This window comes from Mobula birostris, chromosome 1, assembly GCF_030028105.1.
Source record: "Mobula birostris isolate sMobBir1 chromosome 1, sMobBir1.hap1, whole genome shotgun sequence".
NCBI classification, from domain to species: Eukaryota; Metazoa; Chordata; class Chondrichthyes; order Myliobatiformes; family Myliobatidae; genus Mobula; species Mobula birostris.
Window position 1 is genome coordinate 73,086,371 of NC_092370.1, and position 25,078 is coordinate 73,111,448.

At 47.8% G+C, this 25,078-nt stretch overlaps 1 protein-coding gene across 1 annotated transcript in view; it reads left to right on the plus strand.

The window, feature by feature from the left end:
• LOC140188723 (dynein regulatory complex protein 11-like) overlaps positions 1-22,060 on the plus strand; it is a gene marked incomplete at its 3' end in the record, with an annotated part of 48,142 nt that extends 26,082 nt beyond the window's left edge. The window contains exons 8-18 of the mRNA XM_072245333.1: positions 3,950-4,016; positions 4,796-4,902; positions 6,857-6,962; positions 7,339-7,387; positions 10,705-10,787; positions 11,083-11,190; positions 15,850-16,049; positions 16,954-17,040; positions 20,139-20,316; positions 21,007-21,245; positions 22,001-22,060. Coding sequence (XP_072101434.1) covers positions 3,950-4,016; positions 4,796-4,902; positions 6,857-6,962; positions 7,339-7,387; positions 10,705-10,787; positions 11,083-11,190; positions 15,850-16,049; positions 16,954-17,040; positions 20,139-20,316; positions 21,007-21,245; positions 22,001-22,060 — 1,284 coding nt within the window. The remainder of the gene's footprint in view (positions 1-3,949; positions 4,017-4,795; positions 4,903-6,856; positions 6,963-7,338; positions 7,388-10,704; positions 10,788-11,082; positions 11,191-15,849; positions 16,050-16,953; positions 17,041-20,138; positions 20,317-21,006; positions 21,246-22,000) is intronic.
• Positions 22,061-25,078: the final 3,018 nt, after the last annotated feature.

Genomic DNA, 25,078 nt, shown 5'->3' on the forward strand with positions numbered 1-25,078 from the left:
GTGAGGCTGTGTCCACATGTTGAATGCTGTATCCTCCACTCAGCACACAGTGTACAGGACTGTGTCATGGCCTGTACACAGGGCATACAACTGCATTGAGCTGCTGCCGCTAAATAACAAGTTCCATGACATATGTTAGTGTTAATAACCCTGATTCATGACCATAAGACCATAAGATATAGGAGCAGAATTAAACCATTTGGCCCATTGAGTCTTCCCCACCATTTCATCATGGCTGATCCAATTTTCCTCTCAGCCCCAATCTCCTGCCTTCTCACTGTATCCCTTCATGCTTTGACTAGTCAAGAATCTATCAACCTCTGCCTTAAATATATCCAATGACCTGGTCTCCACAGCTGCCTGTGGAAACAATTTCCACAGATTCTCCACTTTCTGGCTCAAGAAATTCCTCCTCACCTCTGTTCAAAAGGATGCCCCTTTATTTTGACGCTATGTTCTCTGGTCTTAGACTCCATTAAAAAAAATCCTCTCTGCATTCACTCTATCGAGGCCTTTCAACGTTCAATGAGTTTCAATGTCACCCATCATTCTTCTGAATTCCGATGAGTAGAGGCTCAGAGCCATGAAACGCTCCTCATATGACAAGCCTTTCAATCTCAGAATCATTTTTGTGAACCTCCTTTGAACCCTCTCCAATGTCAGCACATCCTTTCTAAGATAAGGAGCCCAAAACCGCTCACAATATTCCATGTGAGGCCTCACCAATACCTTATAAGGCCTCAACATTACATCCTTGCTTTTATATTGCAGATGACATTCAACCCAGATAAGTGTGAAGTGGTTCATTTTGGTAGGTCAAATATCATGGCAGAATATAGTACTAATGGTAAGACTCTTGGCAGTGTGAAGGATCAGAGGGATCTTGGGGTCTGAGTCCATAGGGCACTCAAAGATGCTGAGCAGGTTGACTCTGTGGTTAAGAAGGCATATGGTACATTGGCCTTCTTCAATCATGGGATTCAGTTTAGGAGCCGAGAGATAATGTTACAGCTTTATCAGACCCTACAGAACATCCTTGTCCTTTCCTGTACATTATGTACCTACGTTCCTGTTGACTGCCTCCACCATCACTGCAGGCAATGCATTCCAGACACCTTCCAGACCCCACTTGGAGTACTGTGCTCAGTTCTGGTCACCTCACTACAGGAAGGATGTGGAAACCATAGAAAGGATGCAGAGGAGACCTGCAAGGATGTTGCGTGAATTGGAGAGCATGCCTTATGAGAATAGGTTGAGTGAACTCGGCCTTTTCTCCTTGAAGTGATGGAAGACGAGAGGTGATCTGATAGAGGTGTATAAGAAGATGAGAGGCATTGATCGTGTGGATAGTCAGAGGCTTTTTCCCAGAGCTGAAAAGGCTATCACGAGAGGGCACAGTTTTAAGGTGCTTGGAAGTAGGTACAGAGATGTTAGGGGTAAGTTTTCTACACAGAGAATGGTGAGTGTGTGGAATGGGCTGCCGGCAACGGTGGTGGAAGCAGATACGATGGGGTATTTTCAGAGACTCCTGGATAGAGGGCTATGGGTAACCCTAGGTAATTTCTAAGGTAAGGACATGTTCAGCACAGCGTTGTGGGCTGAAGGGCCTGTATTGTGCTGTAGGTTTTCTACGTTTCCATGTTTGTCCTATCTTGTCCTGTGTCACTTAGTCCACAACCTCATCCTTACCAATTGAATCCAACACCTTCCCAACCACTCAGGTCAGACTAGCGGGTCTATAATTTCCTTTCTGCTGCCTTCCTCCTTTCTTAAAGAGTGGAGTGACATTTGCCAGAGTCCAATGATTTTACAAAGATCATTGCTAATGCCTCCAAAATCTCTAACACTATCTCTTTCAGAACCCTGGGCTGCAGTTCATCTGGTCCAGGTGACTTACGTCCCCATAGTTTTCAGCTTTTTGATCACCTTCTCTCTTGTAAAAGTAACTGCACTCACTTCTCTCCCTTCACACACTACTACATCTGACACACTGTTAGTGTCTTCCACAGTGTCTATCTCCTTGTCCCCTGTTATTATTTCTCGGGCCTCATTTTCTAGCAGTCCTGTATCCACTCTTATCTCTCTTTCATTTTTTACACACTTGAACAAGCTTACTATCCACTTTGATACTGTTTGCTAGCTTGATTTCATATTTCATCTTTTCCCTTCTAATGATCCTTTCAGTTGCTCTGTAGGTTTTTAAAAGTTGCCCAATCCTCTATCTTCTCACCAATTTGTGCTTTGTTTTTACATTAGCTTTGACTTCCCTTGTCAGCCGTGGTTGTACTATTTTTTCATTTGAGTATTTCTTCATTTTTGGAATACATCTGTCCTGCACATTCCTCATTTTCCCAGAAAGTCTCACCATTGCTGCTCTGCTGTCATCCCTGCCAGAAGCTCCTTCCAATTTACTTTGGCCAACTCCTCTCTCATACCACTGTAATTTCCTTTACTCCACTGAAATACTGCTATGTCAGACTTTACTTTCTCCCTATCTAATTTCAAATTGAACTCAATCATATTGTGATCACTGGTTCCTAAAGGCTCTTTTACCTTAAGCTCCTTAATCACCTCCGGTTCATTACATAACACCCAATCCAGTATAGCTGATCCCCTTGTAGGCACAATGATAAATTGCTCTAAAAAGCCATCTTGTAGGCTTTCAACAAACTCTCTCTCTTGAGATCCATTACCAACCTGATATGATAGTCAAGGGAGGTTTTAACATCAATCTGCATGTTAAAATCTCCCATGAATATTATAACATTGCCCTTTTCACACACCTTTTCTATTTCCTGTTGTAATCTGTGGTCCACATCCCAGCTACTGTTGAGAGGCTTGTATCAGTTATTCTGTCCGGAATTATGAATTGAAATAACAAATATAGGTGATTTCAAAATTATAGTCAGTGATGGGGAAATTTCATGATAATTTCCATGATCAGCAGCCCAAATTCCATAAGGTACACCCAAAAGTATTCAGGAAGCAACATCCGTGTTGCCCAATGTAACCAAAAGGTAGATGTGGGTAGAGCAGTGGATGTTGTCAATTTTGACTTTACGGGGCTTTCAACAAAGTAGGGCATGGTTGGTTGGTCTGGTAGGTTAGATCTCATGGAATCCAGAGAGAGCTAGTTGGATGGATTCAAAATTAACTCTAGTTAGGAAGCAGAGAAAGGTGGTTGAAGACAGTTTCTTGAAGTGGAGCCTGGTGACTAGACATGTGCCCAGAGGGGTTGGTGTTGGGACCCTTGTTATTCATTATTTATATGTGTCTTGGATGCAAATGCACAAAGCTTGATCAGTTAGCTTGCAGATGAAACAAAATTAGGGGGTGTTGTTGACAGTGCAGATGGTTGCCATAGATTACAGGCATTGATCAGATAGGGAAATGGGCCCAGCAGTGACAAATGGGTTTCAATATAGGGAAGTGTGAGGTGATGTAGCTTGGAAAGTCAAAGCTGTGTAGGACTTGTATTATGAATAGCTGGGGACTAGGGTGTATAATGGAACAGAAAGACTTAGGAGTACAGTGCATAGTTTATTGAAAGTAGTGTCACAGGTAGACAGGGTGGAGAAAATGGTGTTTGGATACCCTGTTATAGGAAGGATATAATTAGACTGGAAACAGAACCATGCTGTGTGAAGTCTTTATAGTACAGTACACAGGTCCACGAGTTGCACTGTGGGTTGTGCTTACAGTAATAAGCCTGTGCACTGCACTGTGTGCCAAGTTTACAAATCACAGGTCCGTGCACTGTGTTGTGTGCAGCGTCGGCAGTGCAAGGTATTGTGTAGACACTGCACACTTTAGTACACAGATCTGATTACTGCACTGTGTACAATGTTTACAGTACACAGGTGCCATGCACTGAGTTGTGTATAGTGTTTACAGTACATAGGGCTGTGCATATAGTAGATAACAACTTATGTGTGTTATGTGATTTCAGCCGAAACCAGAGGGTATCTCCAAGTTCTTCTTCTCTGATATTGCCAAGGAACACAAAACATACACAGGTACAGAGCACGGTGACTCTGGGCAGAGGGGAGTGGGTGTACCTGGGATGGGCCATTTGGATTCGGACTTGGGACATCTTATTCACATGATTAGCCCCTTTGTCCCATCTCTCCTGTGCTGACCATGGTGAGTATCTACACTGGTCCCAATGCCCATGTTTGCCCACATCCCTCATCACCTTCCCTCTGAATGTACCTCGTCCCCTTTGAGTTTTACCCTCTAATGTGCCCTCAGGCTAAGGACAACCCACCCACAGGACAACCTGTCCGATCTCCAGCCCACAGGGGGCCACCCTCTCAAAGGGAGAAGGGGAGGGCCCTTCCCCCAGTTCCCACTGAGATGCCCCACCCAGGAGAAGACTGAGATCCAGTGGTGCCCAGTGTGGGAAGAGGTCAGGGGAACAGAGTGAGGTTGTTGGGTAAGGAGTCAGGGGTGTTGCTGCAATGGTCAGGGGGGAGGAGAATCAGAGGACTTGGGTGGCAGGGTCAGGGGAGGGATAGCAAGTGGGGGAGGCATGAGGGTTAAGAGGTCAGTGACAATCCCTGACCAGTTCATCTCTCCCAGAGAGGGCTTGGATGCATGGGTTAGGGATCAGGGAGGGGAGTTTGGGGTCAGGGGTTAGGGGTTAGGGAGGTGAAGTGTGTTCAAGGGTCAGGTGGAATCAGAGAGGAGAAGAGGAAGTTTGAATCAGGTTGATGGGGTCACGGGTCAGGGTTGAGGGAAAGGAGGAGGGGGTTCAGGGGTCGGAGATGAGCACTGACCACTCCTTCTACCCCAGCCGTGTGGAAGGAACGGGACGACTCCTCCAACTTGCAGCAGCAACACGATGTGGAGCTGGAGAAGGAGGTGAAGAGGAAAGAAGTGGAGGTGGAGATCCGTCAACAGGTATTGACCCACTGACCCACACCAGCAGGGACACCAGCAGGTTCACACCGACATACAGGAGCAAGGATACCAGTAGGAACACAGAGAAGGGAGGGAAAGGAATTCAGTAAAAAATGTATTTATTCCAATGTTCAAGGTTTAACAGGTAAAGCAGACAAACTCAGTGTGGATTGGCTCTGAGGAGTGGGATGTTCCAGTCATAGCAGAAACATGCCTGAGAGAAAGGGCTGGCAGTTCAATGCCACAGACATGACAGAGGTACCAGTCAGAGAGGAGGGGCAGCAGATTTCTTCATAAGGGAGGATAGAACAACAGTGCTTAGAGATGACATTCTTGAGGGACATTCCAGCAAGGCCATGTGGATAGAACTTCAAAGCTCTAGTGGGCTGTATTATAGACCCCTCCCCACCACCTGCAATAGTCAGAGAAAACTTGAGGAGCAGGTATATAGAGAAGTTGCTCATAACTGTAAGAATAACTGGGTTGTAGTAGAGAAATGTTTTAATTCCCCTGGTGCTGACTGTGCCACCCAGAGTTTCAAGGGCCTGAATGGTGGAATTTATGAATGTGTCCAAAAAAGATAAACTGAGATAGCTACACTGACACATATGTTTTCATCTTATTCTATATTGGAACAGTTCTGGAAGTCAGTTTTTTCAACAATTTCTAAAGCACTTAAAATTAATCTACAACCTAATAAATTAACTGAGCTTTGTGGAATAACTCCTCAAAATATCCATGGTATTTCTGTGTCTGACCAACATGTTATTGCATTTGTTACATTGATAGCTAGGAGGGCCATTTTGTTGAAGTGGAAGGATACATCAGCTCCCACTTTGTCACAATGGTTCTCTCAAGTGATGCTATGTCTTAGTTTGGAGAAAATTAGAAGTCGAACCTTTGAACCTTTATTTGATTTTGAGAAAAGATGGGGCTCATTTGCTCGTTATTATCATTTGAGCTAATTGATAGATTCTTTTCACGATCTCATTGTAAATTTTTTGGTATATTTTCTTTTCTTGCTGGTGGTTTGATGTTTATTTTTAGAAGCTTTTTGTATGACGCATGGCTCCGGGGTTGTACACCTAATGGGTTTTTCCCCCACTTTTTCTGCTTAGTAGGTTTTTTTTGTTATCACAATTTTTTTTCAATCTCTAAGATAACGTCTTTTTTGAGACATTGTAAGTGTTGTTACTTCAACGTACTTGTGTTATTTCTTTTGTATAATATAACAATAAGAAGATTTGAAAAGAAAGAAAAGATCCCTGAGTCAATATATAGAGGACCCTACTGGAGGGGGAATCAATATAGGACCTCTTCTGTTGGAACAAGGCAGGACAAGTAACTGAGGTGGTAGTCAAGGAGCACTTTGGCTTTAGTGACCATAATTCAAGTGGTTTTGAGATAGTGATGCAATAGGGCAGATCCACAGGTTAAGGGTGGCCACCATGGTCAGCATGGACTGAATGGTCAGAAGGGTCTGTGACAATGGCGCTCAGCATGCGGGTGGGGTCAGGGGTTGGCTGTCACGTCAGGGTTAGGATTAGATGGTAGGTGCAGTGGGCAGGGATCATAGTTGTTCTCAGAGGTCAGTGGTCGGAGTTGGGTTGAGGGTTAAAGGTTAGGTTGGATGTTGGGTCTTGAATTGGGTCAAGGGTTGAAGGTTGGGGTCAGAGTCTGGTGTTGGGTCAATGATCAGGGTCACTGGTTGGAGTCAAGGGTTGAGGTTTGGGGTCAGGGTCAAAGTCAAGTGTTGGGTCAGCGTTAGTGTTTGGGCACAGAGGTTGAAGGTCAGGTGTTACGTCAGGGATCAGGCTTAGGGTTAGCCTATAGGAAAGGCAGGTGGGACTTGGACAGGGTGAACTTGGGGAGGAGTGGGCCGCCAAATATATTTCAGACTCTAACACCCATGGGATCTGAATTCATTGCTGACAGTGACCTCTGACCCTGGCAGGTGGATGAACTGATGAGGGAGGAGCTGAGGAATTTACGAATGGCGATTGAACAAGATTTCAGTGAACCACTCAAAGCGAAGCCCAGGCCAAAGAAGGTACGACAGGGTTCACTGGTCGCGGTGGGGGTCAGATGCCACATCTATGTAATGTGATCCAGAACCTCATCCACTCACCCCTGGTCCCCATGTCCCCCACATCCGGGATACCACACCACCCCCAGCCCCAGTATCAGTGGGTAGGGGAGTGCGGGAAGGGAGGGTGTGACCGACATCTGAGGCTGGTCGACAGCACCAGGCACCATCAGATTCAGCAATCCAGCCTTTTGCATCACCTGACCCTGATCCCCATGCACTCTGACCCATAACCCCTGTGCACTGATCCCTGACCCCTGTGCACTCTGTCCTCTGACCACTGTGCATTGTGACTCTGACTGCTGCCTCACTATCTGTCTGTCTGTCTGTCTCCCTCTCTCTCCAGAAAGGCAAAGATAAAGGTGCAAAGAAGAAGGACAAAGACCTGACGGCGCACAGGTAACCGCACACCCATAGATGCCCTGGGATCCCGGGTGGACCCCTACAAAATGGTACCTCTGTCTCTGCCACTGGATCCCCTAGGATCCTTGTCTGCCCTCAGACCCTGCATGGAAAGGGAGGGTGGGAGTGAGGAGAGAGAACAGGGGCAGAGTGGGGAGATGGAAGGGATGGGCAGATAGGAGTGGGGAGGCATGAATGAGAGTGAGGAAGAGGGGAGGGTTGAAGTGTGAATGAGGAGGGGATGGAAGTGTGAGTTGGGAGGAGGAGGAATGGGTGGTAGTGGGGAAGCTCAGCACAGGCCAGTGAACTGCAGTGATACCAACTGAAGGAGAAGCTCCCAACCCTCATAAACCTCTCACACTCTAGCTCTACCCTACCATCTCCTCTAACAACCATTCCTGATTGTTTCCTCCACCCTCCTGTTTTGGATTTCGTAGCTTTCTCAATTTTGTGTCTGTGGCTACTTTGGAAACATTAGGAACCTTTTTCCTTTGATGTTAAACTGTCTTTAATGACCACCTTTTAAATACACCGTACTTCTTTTCCTGTTATGTTTTCTTGCTTTGTGAACCATGCGTTAGTTCTTTGAACGTCAGCCCTTTGTCATTGTACTGAACAGGATGTGGGCTCACCTGACTCCAGAACTTTACTCTCCACACTACGAATAGGCTCAGTTCAGTACACATTACAATATCACTGTACTGTCCTAATCCATGCCCTCTAATAACTCGCTTCACACTCTACCCCATGTCATAGTTCCCATTTGTGGCCAGTGGGCATGGCCTCCATACTCCATTCGAACTCATTCATTTTCCTCTTATTGAGTATTTGGAGGCTTGTGCTTGGGATTGTTTTTGGGGCTTTGGGATAGGAGCAGGGAATTTATATCATCTTCATAACAGAAACACTCCACCCAGGAATCCTCTCTGCACCCTCTTCAGTGCAGTCACATTCTTCTTATAGTGTGGTGACCAGACTATATTCCAGCTGTGGCCCAATTATAAAGTTGTACCATAACTTCTCTGCTGTTGCCCCAGTTAACGAAGGCAAATAATCTGTTTGCTTTCTCCACCATCACTGCAATCTTCAGAGATCATTGGACTTGTAGACCAATGTTCCTCAGTGTTCTCTCAGGCCTTACTATTCGTGGTTTTTGTCCTATCCTCATTAGTTATCCGGAAGAGTATCAGGATTAAATTCCATCTGCCCATCTTACCAATGGATCAGAATCGGAATCAGGTTTATCATCATTGACATACGTTGTGAAGTTTGCTGTTTGCGGCAGCAGTACAGTGCAATACATAAAAAATAATTTACAATAAGTATATGAAAAATGACAAAATAAATAGTTGAAAGAGAGAGCAAAACCATGAGGTGATGTTCATGGACCACTTAGAAATCTGATGCTGCGGGGGAGAAGCTGTTCCTAAAATGTTGAGTGGGGTCTTCAGGCTCCTGTACCTCCTCCCTGATGATAGTAATGAGATGAGGGCTTGGTGTGAGTCCATAATGAGGGACATCATCTTCTTGAAGCATCACCTCTTGAAGATGTCCTCAGTGGTACGGAGGCTAGTGACCATGATGGAGCTGACTGAGTTTATAATCCTCAGGAACTTAATATCATTCCCTTTCCCATGATCACCTTCCTGCCTATCAGGAACACCAATTTTTGTGTAAACAGCAAAATTAGCAATCTGAGCTCCCTTTATCCATACCCAAATCATCATTGTACATAATAAAAGCAAGGGTCCCAGCACTGATTCCTCTTGTACACTGCTACTCACAGGCTTCCAGTCTCAATAGCAATCCTCCATCACTGCCTTCTGCCTCCTTTCATGAGCCAGTTGAGGATCCATTTTGCCAACTTGGCCTGGATCCCTTCCAGACCAGAGACAGCAGCGTGCCATGTGCGCGCAGCCCTCCGGTGAAAATAATATCGTATCCATTAAATAGGGGCCGTGGACAATTCTGATTTGATGGAGACAGACGTGAAAGCACAGAGGAACATCTGGAGAAATTTCTGAAATGCCAGTTCGCTGCCGTTGTTACTGCGCGATCGAGAAATCTTCCAGAGGGAAGGCGCCAAAATCCCTGGCCTTACCTGTTGCTGGCAACCGAGATTGAGGTCGAATCGTTCGGATAGAGATGGTGCTCAGTACTCGGTGTCGGAGGGCTGATCGGAGGCTTGAAGTTTTTGGATGACTCAGAGTCGGACTGTGGTCGGGCATGGCAGGGATTTTTTTTCTTCCTTCTCCCGTCTGCGTGAGATGTGGGACATTTGAGAGACTTTGAACTTTTTACTGTGCCATGGACTGTTCTTCATCAAGTTATGGTATTGTTACACTGTTGTAACTATATGTTATAATTATGTGATTTTGTTAGTTTTTTCAGTCTTGGTTTGTCCTGTGTTTTGTGATATCACACCGGAGGAAATATTGTATCATTTCTTAATGCATGCATTACTAAATGACAATAAAAGAGGACTGCGTGTCTTCATACTCTAATCTAAAAGCCTTACCAAAGTCCATTTGGACCATATCTACACTGCACATTTCATTATCTTCTTGAAAAAAATTCTATCAAATTGGTCAGGAGAATCACCTCTAACAAATTACCCCTCAACTGTGAGCCTCTTCCACGAGAGGGGATAACTTCAATCACCACAACAGTGAACTGATTCCACAGCGTATGGACTCACTTTTAAGGACAGTTTGTTGTCTTTTGCACATTGGTTGCTTGTCCGTCTCTGTTGTGTGTGGTTTTTCATAGATTCTGTTGTGTTTCTTTCTATTTACTGTGAATGTCCTAAAGAAAATGGATCTCAAGGTAGTATATGATGACATATATGTACTTTGATCAGAAATTTACATTGAACTTTAAAATGTCTGCTATCTATGATTAATTCTAGCCTGTCCAAGTGCAGAATAATGCTGTCCCTCAGAAGATTTTCCATTCCTCTTGTCCCAAACAGATCTCACTCTTTTCCTAGTTACCCTCTCTAGGCCATAATGTAAAATGCTTTTGATTTTCAAAATTCATGCTGGGATTTCACATTGGGCTATCCTTTTGGGGTTTCACGTTGGGCTATGCTGTTGGGGTTTCACGTTGGACTATGCTGTTGGGGTTTCACATTGGGCTATGCTTTTGGGGTTTCACATTGGACTATACTTTTGGGGTTTCACATTGGACTATGCTGTTGGGGTTTCACGTTGGGCTATGCTGTCGGGGTTTCACATTGGGCTATGCTGTCGGGATTTCACGTTGGGCTATGGGTTTCACGTTGGACTATGCTGTGAGCCGTATGTGTCCCTTAGGACCCTGTCCTCACTGTGTGACGAGCTGATCAAGCAAGGACTGCTGAAAACCGCGCCCCATGTCCGTCTCTCCAACTATCTGGGTGAGTGAAGCTGGTGCATCCACGCATGACCCCCCCCAACCCCACCCCCTCGCCTGATACTTCCTCATCTGCACTCTGACCCCTGACCTCAACCATCAGACACCTGACCTCTAAACCCCGGCAACGAGAAACCAAATTGTTCCAGACCGCGATGGATGACACTGTCTATCAACCCAAACCCTTGCCTTCTCCCCCACCATCCCCCAGCCCCACATTCCCCACCTACTCCCTCAAATCCTCCCTCCCTATGAAGCCCTTGTCTACGCACTGCTGACTGAGGCACTCCGTCCCACAGGAGACTTTGGTTACCTAGGCAGTTCTTTGTTGGCCGCCGACATTGAGCCTCAGCCCTCGCTTTGCGACATCCGGCAGATCATCACCACGTATGCCATCTTGCCGCTGGGTGAGTGGGAACAGCGCAGACAGCTGTGGGGTGAGGGGAGGGTGTGGGAGCTTGTGAGGGGTGGGGTGACGCGATGGGGATGGAAGGGCTGAGGGAGATCAAAGGTTCAGAAAAAAAAGTTTCAAAGGTTCATTTATTATCAAAGTGTAAGGCAGTATACAACTCTGAGATTTTTCTGCTCCAGATAGCCATGAAACCGAGAAAAACCATGGAAGTCAGTTCAGAGAGAAACAGCAAACCCGCCATCCCCAGCCCGCACATAAAAGAATGACAACATGATTATCAATCCCCAAACCCTCTCCCCTGCACGAAATACAAGAACATCATCCTTCAAATTCCCCTCCCCCTATACAAAACACGACAAGAATATCGACCCCGAAATCCCCTCCCCTGCACCAAGGAAACAAGAAAGGATGGGCAAAAGCACAATATAAAAACTGTAAAACAGATAAAAAATGTCCATAGTCCAAATCCATATCCATAAATGCAGATAATCCCGGTAACATCATCTGGGCACAGGATCCCCTCTCCAGCATATGGTGCTGGGGGATATCGGTGTGGGTCTACAAGGTTAGGGGAGATTTTGGAAATGATATAGCAGCAGACTTGGTCTATCCTAGTTCACTAGCTGAAGTACCTCATCATCCCACCCCCACACCCCGTCTTCTGTCTCCACCCCCCTCAATTACCTCCTCCTCTGTCTGCATCTGGGTTACATCTTCGGACTGTACCAGTTACAGGTGAACGGATTGGGTCTGTATCAGGGTTGCAGGTCATAGAACCACAGAGCACTGCAGCACAGAAATAAGCTGTTCAGCCCATCGAGTCCATGCCAAAGCACTGTTCTGCCTGATCCCATTGACGCCCTCCTCGACCATATCCCATCATACCCCTCCCATCCATGTACTTATCTAAACTTCTCTGATACAGTTGCATTCAAACCCACATCACCCTCTGACTAAAGAGTTCCCTCTCAGGTCCCACTTAACTATTTTACCTTTCACCCACCTATGACCTCTACTAGTGTTGCCTAATAACAGTGGGAAAAGCCTGCTTGAATTTACACTTTCTATACCTTTATCTGGGTGGCAGGTGGACATACATCTCTATCAAAGGAGGTGTAAGGTGTTCTTTCCTTCTGCTAGGCTGCAGGTCACCCTTGGGCAAGGTGTAGCACCTGCTTAGCTCCCCAATCAGGGTCACATGAAGCAAAGGAGCAGGTGGTGGATGGTCGTTTGAGCAGCTGGTGCACATCACAATTCCTTATTACACCACTGCCAATGCCAGGTGGACAATCTCTGAAGAGTATTGACAATGACTTGGGTCACCTGTCTTATAAAGATACTGCCCAGAACTGGAACAATGGCAAACTCTGCAGAGAAATTTGCCAAGAACAATCATGGTCACGGATAAGACCCTGATCACCCATGATATAAAATACTGCACATAATGATGATGATGATACCTTTATTAGATCTCCCCTCATTCTCCTACACTTCAGGGAAATAAAGTACTAACCTATTCAACCTTTCCTTATAACTCAGGTCAAGTCCAAGCAACTTTCTTATAAATGTTCTCTACACTCTTTCAATCTTATTGATACCTTTACTATACATAGGTGATTAAAACTGCAGACAACAATCCAAATTTGGCCTCACCAACGTCTTGTACAACTTCAGCACACCATCCCAGCTCCTCCACTCAATAGTCCTGATGAAAGGTCTCGGCCCAAAATGTCAACTGTTTATTCCTTTCTATAGATGCTGTCTGACACTCTGAATTCCTCCAGCGTTTTGTGTGTGTTGCTCTGGATTTCAAGCATTTGCAGAATCTCATGTACTCAATACTCTGATTTATGAAAGCTAATGTGAAAGCAATGGAAGCTTATGAAAGCAATGCTCTCTTTACGATCCTATCTACCTGTGAACTCACTGTGTTCCCAGATCTCTCTGATCTACCATGCACCTCAGTGCCCTACTATTCACTGTGTAAGTCCTACCCTGATTTGTCCAACCAAAATGCAACACCTTATCTGCATTAAATTCCATCTGCCATTTTTTCTGCTGGTCCAGATCCTACTTCAAGTTTTGATAGCCTTCCTCGCTGTCCACTATGCCCCCATTCTTGGTGTCATCCGCAAACTTATCAATCCATTTTACCACATTATCATCCCAATCGTTGATACAAATGATGAACAGACCCAGAATCAATCAGTATGGCACACCACTAGTCACAGGCCTCCAGTCAGAGAGTAAAACATCATCCCCAACTTTCTGGCTACCCCCACAAAGCCAATGTTCATTCCAATTTAATATCTCATCCTGAATGCCATCTGAACCTTCATGACCAGCCTCCCATGTGGGACTTCGTCAAAGGCCTTACTAAAGTCCATGTAGACAACATTCACTGTCCTTCCTTCATCAAGGTGAAGGGACTGGGTCTGTATCAGCGTTACATGTCAAACCATTTGGTCTGTATCAGGGTTATAGGTCATAGAATCATAGAGCACTACACTCCATCTACTCCTTGCCAAACTGTTATTCAGCTAGTCCCATTGACCCCACCTGGACCATATCCCTCCATACTCCTCATATCCATATACTTACCCAAATTTCTCTTAAGTGTTGCAATTGAACCTGCATCCACTTCGACTGGCAGCTCAATCCATGCTCGCACCACCCTCTGAGTAAAGAAATCCCACTCAGATTCCCTTTAAACATTTCACCCTTAACCTATGACCTCTAGTTCTAGACTTGTCCAAAATCAGTGGGGTAAAAAGCCTGCTTGCATTTATACTTTCAATACCCCTCATAATTTTATATACCTCTACCAAATCTCCTCTCATTCTCCTGTGCTCCAGGGAATAAAGTCTGAACCTGTTAACCTCCCCCTGTAACTTGGGTCCTCAAGTCCCAGTGACATTCTTGCCAAGTTTCTCTGCATTCTTTCAAATGTATTTGCATCTTTCCTGTAAGTAGGTGACCAGAACTGCACACAATTCTCTAAATTAGGCCTTCACAATATTTCAAACAACTTCAACATAACATCCCAACTCCTGTATGCAATATTCTGATTTATGAAAGCCAATGTGCTCTCTTTACAACCCTATGTGCAGTTTCTATCTACCTGTGATGCCACTTAAAAAGAACTAATGTGTCTGTATTCCCAGATTCCTCTGTCCTACCACACTCCTCAGTGCCTTACCAGTCACTGTGCAAATCCTACCCTGGTTTGTCCTCCCAAAATGCAACAACTCACACTTACCTGCATTAAAATTTTCAGCCCATTTTTCCAGCTGATCCAGATCCCACTACCTTCCCCAATGTCTCATCTGCAGGTTTGCTGACCCATTTTACATTATCATCCACATTGACAGGGTTGGCAAACAACAACAGACTCATCACCGATCCACGCAGACAACATCCACTGTCTTTCCTTCATCAGCTTGAAAGGAATGAGTCTGCATCAAGGTGACAGGTGAACTGACTGGGTCTGTACCGGGATGACAAGTGAACAGACAGGGACTGTATCAGGATTATAGATGAAGGGACTGGGTCTGTATCAGGATTACAAATAAACTAACTGTGTCTGTACCAAGATTACTGGTGAACTGACTGGATCTCTATCAGGATTATTGGTGAACTGACTGGGTCTGTAACAGGATTACAGGTGAAGGGACTGGGTCTGCATCAGAATTACAAGTGAACTGACTGCGTCTGTACCAGGATTACAGGTGAATTGACTGGGTTTGTATCAGGATTACAGGTGAAGGGACTGGGTCTGTATCAGGGCTATAGGTGAAGGGACTACAGGTGAACTAACTGGATCTGTACTAGGAGTACAGGTGAACTGACTGGGTCTGCATCAGGATTACTGGTGAATTGACTGGGTCTGTACTAGGATTACAGGTGAACTGACTGGGTCTGTACTAGGATTACAGGTGAACTGACTGGGCTTGTAATGGGATTACAGGTGAAGGGACTGGGTCTGCATCAGAATAACAAGTGAACTGACTGGGTCTGTACCAGGATTACAGGTGAACTAACTGGGTCTGTATCAGGATTATCGGTGAATTGACTGGGTCTGTATCAGGATTACAAGTGAACAGACAGGGACTGTATGAGGATTACAGGTGAAAAGACTAGGTCTGTATCAGTATTACAGGTGAACTAACTGAGTCTGTATCACTATTCCAGGTGAAGGGGCTGGCTCTCTACCAGGATTACAAGCAAACTAACAGGATCTGTATCAGGATTATAAGTGAACTGACTGAGTCTGCGTCAGGATTACAGGTGAAGGGACTGGGTCTGTTTCAGGATACAGGTGAACAGATTGGTTCTGTAACAGGCTTACAGGTGAAGGGACTGGGTCTGCATCAGAATTACAAGAGATTGACTGGGTCGGTATAAAGATTACAGGTGAACTGACAAGGTCGATATAAAGGTTACAGGTGAATTGAGTGGGTCTGTACCAGGATTACAGGTGAACAGATTGGGTCTGTAACAGAGTTACAGCTGAAGGGACTGCATCTGAATCAGTGTTACAGTTCAACTGTCTGTATCAGGATGACAGGTGAACAGACAGGGTCTGCACTGGGATGACAGGTAAACAGACAGGACACCACCCTGTGACAATTCTCTCTTTTGCTCTGTTATACAGGTTCGCAGACACTCCATGAGAAGGCTCCCCTGGTGCGCTCCATTCTCCTGGCCGGACCACCAGGGGTGGGCAAGAGGATGCTGGTGCACTGCATCTGCACTGAAACCAGTGCCAACCTGTTCGACCTCTCCGCCAAGAACATTGCTGGCAAATACCCCGGCAAAGCAGGGCTGCAGATGATGATGCATATGGTCCTCAAGGTAGGAGGGGCTCACCCCAGCGAAGGGTGAAGGAAAGGGTGGGATAGGGGGTGGAAGAGGTGGTGGGAGGGTAGGGGTGGAGAGGGAGGAAGGGTAGGAGAAAAGATGGAGGGAGGATAGGGGCAGAGGTGAAGGGAAGGTAGAACCTAGTGAGAAGGACATAAGAAAGTGAGGGTAAGGAAGGTGATGGGGAGGTGGGGAGAGATTGGTGTGCTGTCACATTCAATGTTGATAAAACAGAATGGGTGGGCCACTCAGCCCTTCTCTGCCTGATAGCTCCTCCACTTCCAGCCGAGAACATTCCCTGCGAAGTATCAGACTGGGCCAGGAAAACTTCCAGAGCTTGGAGGGACGGGGACAGGGTGACAACCACAACCTGAGAGGAAATGGGAGAACCTGGGTCTGATCAGAGGGTAACAGGACAGGATGGGAATGTGTGCAGTTCCGAAAGAAAACACTGCCTCAGTCACGGCCCCAATGGAGAAGTGGGATTGTACCGGAGAAGGAACATGGATTCACATGAGCTACAGAGATTCACCTTTGGGACCATATCAGAAAAGGGACATGGATTTCCAGAGGGGACAGGGATCCACCAGGACTTTAGTGGAAGTGCAGACACTCCTGTGGGGATAAACTGGAGGAGCCAAGATTGTTGTCTGTGTTGGGGAATGGGGCTGAGGCGGAGGGTGCCTGGGCCACGTTAAATGGTGGGGGCAAGGGACTGACCCAGTACCAGTTCTGTGTGTGTGTGTGTGTGTGGGGGGGGGGGGGGAGGTGTATGTACACATATGTATGTGTGTGTACGTACGTGTGTGTGTGAGACTGTGTGTACACACGCACGCTGACTGGGATAGCATATGTATGACAGGCTGAATGACTAGCTGCTGTGCTCTGGCCCCAGTAGGTGGCGAAGCTGCTGCAACCTTCAGTCCTGTGGATTGATGATGCAGAGAAAACGTTCCTCAAGAAAGTGAGCAAAGAGGAGAGGGCGGTAAGTCCAGCTCAGGCCCAGGCCCACAGCAGCCTCCTTCTCTCCCTCTGTCCCTCTTTCCGCTCCTCCCCACCTTCTCTCTCCCCTCCTCTCCTTCCTCCCTATGTCCCTCCTTCCCCTCCTCTCCTCCCTCCCCTTCTTCCTCCTCCCCACCCAAACTTTCCCTCTCCCCTCCTGCTCTCTCCCTCCCTCACCCCTTTCTCTCTCTCCACACTCTCATTACTCCCCTCTCTCTGCCCCTCCACCTTCCACTCCTCCCCTCCAACCCTCACTCCCCTTAACCTTCACTCCTCCCCTCCATCATCTCACTACATCCCTCACTCCCCTCCATCCGTACCTACCCTCTCCTCCCTCCCTCCCCTCTATTTTTCACTCATCTCCTCCCTCACCCACCATTCCACCCTGCCTTTACCCACCCCTCCTCTCTCCCTTCCACTTCTCCCTTTCTACTTCCCCTCTTTTACTCCTCCCCTCCATCCCTTTGCCTCCATCTCCCCCACCCTCCCACTCTCCCTCTCCCTTGTTACCTTCAGAGCCCTGACCTAATCCCTTGTACCTGTCCAGCCTCCCCATCAGCCACTGCCCGGTCAAAGGTCCAGGTGTCCTGGGAATGAGTGGCTGTTTATGAGTGGGGAAGTGTGGTTCCTGGGATGGGATTTTGGGTGACAGTGGAAACACAACATTTCCCTCCACACACATATAACCAGACCGGGGAGGGCTGAGGGGGTCCAGAACAGCACTCTCTCCAACTGTGGATTCAGCTGGAGGAACTGCAGAGGCTTGGCAGGGCCGCTGGGGCTGGGCAGGGTGTCGAGGGGTGGCTGAGAGCAGGAAACCAGTGCTGAGGGGGGCAAGACCAGCTAGAGCAGAGCTGAATAGCCTCCTCCCACTCCATAATTCCCAGTCATACCAAGACCACACAATCACTCATTGCTGTGGAAAGGGATTTCTTCCCAATCCCCCCACCATGTTCCTGGGGAGTGGACTCCCATGCCACCCCATCCCTTTAGAAGGGAACTCCCCCAACCCCAACATCCGGTCACTGACGGAGGGCACTTTTCCCCACCCTCACCTCAGGCCCTGTCGGAGGGTACTTCTCCACCCTTGTACCTATGGGAGGCAACATCCCCACCATGAACTCTCCCACCCCCCCGTCCCTGTTCTTCACCACACCCCACCACAGCCCTCATTCACATCTCTCCACCATCCCATACATTCCCATTCTCTCTCTCCCTCTCTCCATCTGTCTGTCTCCATTCAGCATCAGTACTGAACCAGAGAGCTACTTGCATCACTGAGAGAGGCTGAGGTGACAGAGGAGCTCGTGGGAGATTCTCACAGTCGGGCTGAGAACATTCCCACTGGGGATGGGCAGGCTCGTTAGGACAGAGAATGATGTGAGACTGTAGGAGACAGATCAGAGGAAGCCTGGCCGAATGCGATAGAGAGGAGGAGCTGGGAGTGGGGGGAAGATGACACCACACAGTGACAGCACGTCATTGGAGAGCAGCAGGTGGGACTGACCAGGGAACAGGGCCACACAGGGGGAAGGAGCTGGCAGAGCATCAGGAGGCTGGAAACCATGGAGGGGGTGAGGACCGAGAGGCGGCGAGTGTAGGGAACATCCACCTCTCACCGTGGATAAATCTGCGGGCCAGGGCAGCCTGGATCCCAATATACAAAACAGAGTTCAATGGTGACAGTGTAGTGGTGGGGTGGTTACAGTGTAGGGAGAAGAGCCAATTGTGAGACAATCGTTCAGGTGCGTGGACATTCAGAAAACATCAAACATAGAACAGTACACCACAAGAACAGGCCCTAACAAAGGTAGTAACTAAATTGGTATTGAAATCCCCAGCTAAACTAATCCCTTCCGCGCACACGATGTCCATGTCCTTCCATTCCTGCACATTCCCCTGCCTATGTAACAGCCTCTTAAACACCTCTGTCATATCTACCCCCACCACCACTCCTGGCACAGCATTCCAGAAACTTACCCCACACATCTCTCACCTCAAACAGAGGCCCTCGAGCATTTCAACCCAAGGGAAAAGACACAGGTAGTCTCCTTTATCTCTGCTTCTCTAATTTTATTAATCTCTATCAAGCCCCCCCTCTGCCTCGGCTGCTTCGGAGTGAACAGCCCCAACCTCCCTCTATAGATCGTGCTCTCTAATCCAGGCAGCATCCTGGTGAACCTCCTCTGCACTCTCTGCAAAGCCCCACACACTCCCTGTAACGGGGCAGGAACTGCAGGGATCTGGTCAGAAACGTGCAGTGGGTGAGGGTTGCAGTAATTGGAGGGGGCAATGAGTGGGCAGAGGCGGATTGAGTGGGTAGGACAAATGACCCATTCTCAGCCCCACTGACACTGTGAAGGGTGGGTCCCCGAATGGTTGTGGGGATGGGGGTTTTCACTCTGAGACAGGAGATTCCTGGGGCAAAGGCTGAGGGGTGGGGAGAGACTTCCCACACACAGGAATGGACGAATGGAACTTGCCACAGGGCAGGTCAGAGAGCTGGAGGGAAGGTGCAGAAGGTAGTCAGAGAAGGGTGAGAGGATTAACGGGGTGGAGGGCTGGTGAGAAAGGTGCGTCGTGAAGTGCCGCTAGGGGTTGGAGGTGGTGGGTGGGAGTGTCAGGGTGTGAGAGATAGTGGGGATTGGGTTGGGGGACAGTGGGTGAGGGAGAGTCCTGGTATGGAAGGTTGTTGGGGTTTGGGAGAAGGAGCGGTGGTGGATTCTGAATGGACAATGACCCATGAACACTACCTCAGTATATATATATTTGTTTTTCCTCTCATTTTGCCCTACTAATTCAATTTAGTTATATATACTTCTTAGTGTAATTTATATTTTTTATTATTTTGTCTGCCATGTATTGCTGCTGCAATAGAACATATGCCAGTGATATTAAACGGGGGGGGGGTCTCTGAGGTAGTATCTCTATGTATGGGAGATGGTGGGGTGGGGGTGTATAAGGGTTGGTTAACAGGGAGGGTATGGGGTGTGGGGTGATACTTGAGAGTAGGTGGTGCTGGAGGGGGGAGTGGGTGGGAGCCTGTCAGAGCCCACAGTGACCCCCACCTCTGGGGAACAGCTGGAGCCAAAGCGCCTGCGGAAGGAGCTGCCAAAGCTGCTGAAACGGATCGGGACAGCGGACAGAGTGCTTCTGATCGGGACCACGCCGCGGCCCTTCAACGCTGAACCCCGACCCTTCTTCCGGGTGTACGAGCACATCATCCCCATACCCCGCCCGGACTACTCCTCCCGGATCCGTGAGTGCCCCCCACGGGATAAGGGGGAGGCTGGAAGGGGGGTGGTCAGGGGAAGGTGTGGGGTAGGGGAGAGGTGGGGAGAGGTGAGGAGAGGGGGAATTAGGGGAGAGGAATGGGATCAGAGGAGGGGTGGGGGATGGGGAAGGGGAATGAGTAGGAGGGTGAGGGGATGTGGTATGCTGTGGGGTGGGACAATGTGAGGTCCTCTTCCTCACTCCTTCCACCCTCCCTCATCTCCTGAGACCCCCGCTACCCCACCATTACGAAACAGAGCTCCTCAGCCCACCACCCCCACCCTGAGTCTGGGAAGGGGGTGTTATAGATACCATGGCCGTGAGATGGGGGGTTGACGTTACCCAGCTGGCTGATGTGGGCAAACCAGGATCCTACAGAGCCATCGTGATGAGTGGGTGCCCTGGGTGGTGCTGTGGTGCTGGGCTAGGCAGGGGCAGAAACATGGTGTCTGGGGGAGCAGGGTCCCTGGGTGGTGACGCACATGTAGGGTAGGGTCTGTAGCGAGGGAGGAGGAGGGAGGAGGACTTCTGGGGTGCCGTGCTCTGACAGGGGAGGGTGGGAATGGGAGGTTGAGGAGTGTGGGGAGGGGTTTTTCAGTTGTGGACATCTGGGAAGCCGTGCTCTGTGAGGGAGCCATGCTCTGACTGTCTGCCGTTTCCCCCCACCCCGTGGCAGTGATCTGGAAGAAGCTGGTGGAACAACAGGGAGCGGCAGTGAGCAGCCCCCTGGAGCTCGGCTCCCTGGCCCGGATTTCGGACGGTTACACCCCAGGACAGTTGGTCCAGGCAGTGCAGACTGTGCTGAATGACCAACGACTGAGGCCACAGACACCCACACCCCTGACTGCAAACAGCTTCATCCGCACCCTCAGCAGCATTACTCCCATCTACATGGACCAGGACGAAGCCTTCAGGGTATGGGGGGGGTGGGGGAATGTAAGGGAAGTGGTGGATGGGAGACGGGTATAGAGGAGGGGGGGAAGAGGAGGACAGGGAGGGAATGGGTGCAAGCGGAATAGAGTGAGAGCAGGAGGGAGAGAGGGAGGGAGGAGAGAGACAGGGAGGGAGGGACAGAGGGAGGGAGGGAGAGAAAGAGGGAGGAGAGAGGGAGGGAGGAGAGAGGGAGGGAGGAGAGAGGGAGGGAGGAGAGAGGGAGGGAGGAGAGAGGGAGGGAGGAGAGAGGGAGGGAGGGAGAGAGGGGGAGAGGGAGGGAGAGAGGGAGGGAGGGAGAGAGGGAGATAGGGAGGGAGAGAGGGAGGGAGAGAGGGAGGGAGAGAGGGAGGGAGAGAGGGAGGGAGAGAGGGAGGGAGATAGAGAGGAAGGGAGGGGTGAGGTGGCAAGAGGGTGAGCAGGAGGAGAAATAGTCAGATGGAAGGGGAGGAGGAAGCAGGGTGATTGGTGAAAAATACAAGGGGGAGAGATAGGTGAGAGAGAAAAGATGGAGATGGGGAGAGAAGTTGGAGAGAGAGAGTGGGACTAATGCAGGAGGAAGAAGAGTTCTGGAGAGATATTATTTCTCTCTCTCTCTCATTCCCTCTCTCTTTTGCTCTGTCTCATCCCCTCTCTCTCTCTCTCCCCCTCTCTCTGTCTCATCCCCTCTTTCCCTGTCTCTTTCTCTCCCTCCTCCCCCCACTCTCTCCATCACTAATGCTGTGTCCCTGCTCTCCTAGAACTGGTTTTCTAAGACCCCCCTGATGAAGGCAGCTCTGAAGATCCGTCGGGAGAAGGAGAAATCTGAGCAGGAGGTGGCGGAGAAGGTGAAGAAGAAGAGGAGATGAGGGGCCTTGGAGCCAGTGTCCCCACTGCCCTGGGATGGCACAGATTCTGAAATAAAGAGATTGATTTTACAGAGTTACTGAGTGATGAAGCACAGCAACAGGCCCTTCAGCCCATCATGATCATGCTGACCATCGAAAAACCCGGTCCTTCCTGCTGATTCCAATGTTGTGTCAAACACTGTGGGAGTCCCTGCCTCCGCACCCCTTCACTACCTCAGGGAGTGTGGTCGGGGGAGAAAGCTCTTACCCCAACCCTAAACTGATGTCCTCTGGTTTCAGAAACCTCTGTCACGGAACAGTTTCCCAATATTTACTCTATCTATGCCCCTTGTGATTTTTCACACCTCAGTCAGATTCCCCCTCAGCATCCTCTGCTCCAAGGAAAACAGACCAAGCTTCTCTACCCTCAACCATATCCCTCCCATTGTATGCTGACCACATGTGTACTCTGAGTACTATAACTGCTCTCGTTTCAGGACGAGACCCTTCGTCAGGTCTCGGCCCGGAACGTCGACTGTTCCTCTTCCTAGAGATGCTGCCTGGCCTGCTACGTTCACCAGAAACTTTGATGTGTGTTGCTTGAATTTCCAGCATCTGCAGAATTCCTCGTGTTTGCAACTATAACTGCTCTACTCAGTTTACCAATGGATCAGTAGTAACATGTTCTGTGCAGATTACCAAAGGATCAATAGCAATCTGCTCTGTCCGGGTTACCAATGGATCAATCATAATCTGCTCTACCTGTATTACTTATGGATCAATAATAATCTACTGTTCCCAGATTACTAATAGATCAATAATAATCTACTTTTACCAGATTACCAATGGATCAATCAATAACAATCTGCTATACCCAAATTACCAATAGACCAAGATCATCCTGTACCTATGTCATCCAGCTCACTGTTAACACCATCAATGTCTGTGTAATCTGCAATTTTATTGATTACACCCCTTGCCTTCATATCCACATTCTTTGTGGAGAGGAAACAGGAGCAGGACAATCATAAACACAGGAGATTCTGAAGATGCTGGAAATACAAAGCAACACACACAAAATGTTGGAGGAACATAGCAGGTCCAGCAGCATCTATGGAGAGATATAAAGAGTTAACATTTTGGGCTGAAACCCTTCATCAGATCTGTCAAATGTCTGTACATCTCCGCCTCTGGCAACCTGTCCCAGGCACCCACCATTCTTTGTACAGTAAAAACTGGACCCACATATCTCCTTTCAACTCTCTCTTCCTCCTCTCTCCTTAAATGTCCTCTGGTGTCTCATATTCCTACCCTGAGAAAAAAACTCAGACTATCCACCCTGTCTGTGCCTTTCATAATCTTATAAACCTCTATCAGGTCTCCCCTCAAACATCCAGAGAAAACAATCCCCCAAGTTTGTCCAACCCCTCTAACCCCTCTAACCCAGGCAATATCCTGCAGATGGAGTTTAATCTGGGCAAATATGAGATGTTGCACTTTGGGATGCCAAATGAAAGGAGAAAGTATAGAATTAATGTAGATGTCTTAACAGCATTGAGGTACAGAGAGGTCTTGGGGTCCAAGTCCATAGCTCACTGGAAGTGGATACGGAGTTAAAGGGGCATATGACAGGCTTACCTTTATTGGTGAAGGTGCTGAGTATAAATGTAAGGATGTCATGCTGCAGCTTGTCAATCTGCACTGGGAGTATTGTATACAATTTTGTTTGCCCCATTGTAGCAAAGATGTGGAGAGGGTGTTGAAGAGGTTTACCAGGATGCTGCCTGGATTAGAGAGTATGAACTTCAAATAGTTGGACAAACTTAAGTTGCTCTCCCTTGAGCGTCAGAGGGTGAAGATAGAGTTTATAGGAAAGGCACAGATGTGGTAGGCAGTCAGAGTCCTTTTCTAAGGGTAGAAATGCCAAAAACCAAAGGATATGCTTTTAAGGTTCAAGTTAGGAAGTTTAAAGGGGAGGTGAGAAGCAAAGTTTTTTTTTACACAAAGTGTTAGGTGTCTGGAATTGATTACCAAGGTAGTAATGGAAGCAGGCAGTTTGGTGGAATTTAAGCCACTTTTTGATAGACACAAAATTATGAAGGGAATGGATGAGACACAGGGAGGATGACATTTGCCATCAAGATCAGCACAGAATCATGGGCTGGATGGCCTGCCCAGTACTGTATTGTTTTATGTTCTATCCTGGTAAACCAGTTCTGTACCCTCTCCACATTCTCCATATCCTCCCTGTAATGGGATGGGCAGAGCTGCAGATAACGCTCCATGTGTGAACGAACCCAAAGTTTTATACAGCTACAATAACTTCCTGATTTATACGCAATACCCTGACCAACACTGTATGCCTTCTTTACCACTTTTAGGGACTATGAACCTGAATGCCCAAAATCCCTCCGTACATTAATGTTAATGGTCATACTGTATACTTAAAGGTTGTACTATATTCTGTAAACTGTATACTTTCCCTTATATTTAATCTCCCAAAATGTAACACCTCACATTTATCTGGATTAAACTGTATAGTGTATGGTCTCTTTACATTTGACCTTCCAAAGGGCAATACTTTACATTTGGCCAGGTTAATCTCCATCTGCCATTTCTCCACCCATAATTGCAAACTGATCTATATCCTACTGTTCTTTTGTCTTTCTTCTGCACCATCCACCAATCTTTGTATCATCTGTGAATTTACTAACTCACCCACCTACATTTTAATCCAGGCCATTTGTATATATCACAAACAGGAGAGGTTCCAGGACAGACCTTTGTCACAGATCTCCAGCCAGAATAAGTCCCATTGGCTACTACCTTCTATCTTCTATGAGCAAGCCATTTCTGAATCCAAACAGCCCATGCATCTTAATCTTTTGGATGAAAAGTTTAAGGGTGATGTGTTATATTTTGGAAAGACAAACCGGGGTACCAGTGAATGGCAGGGGCTTGGGTAGTGTTGGAGAACAGAAAGACCTTGGA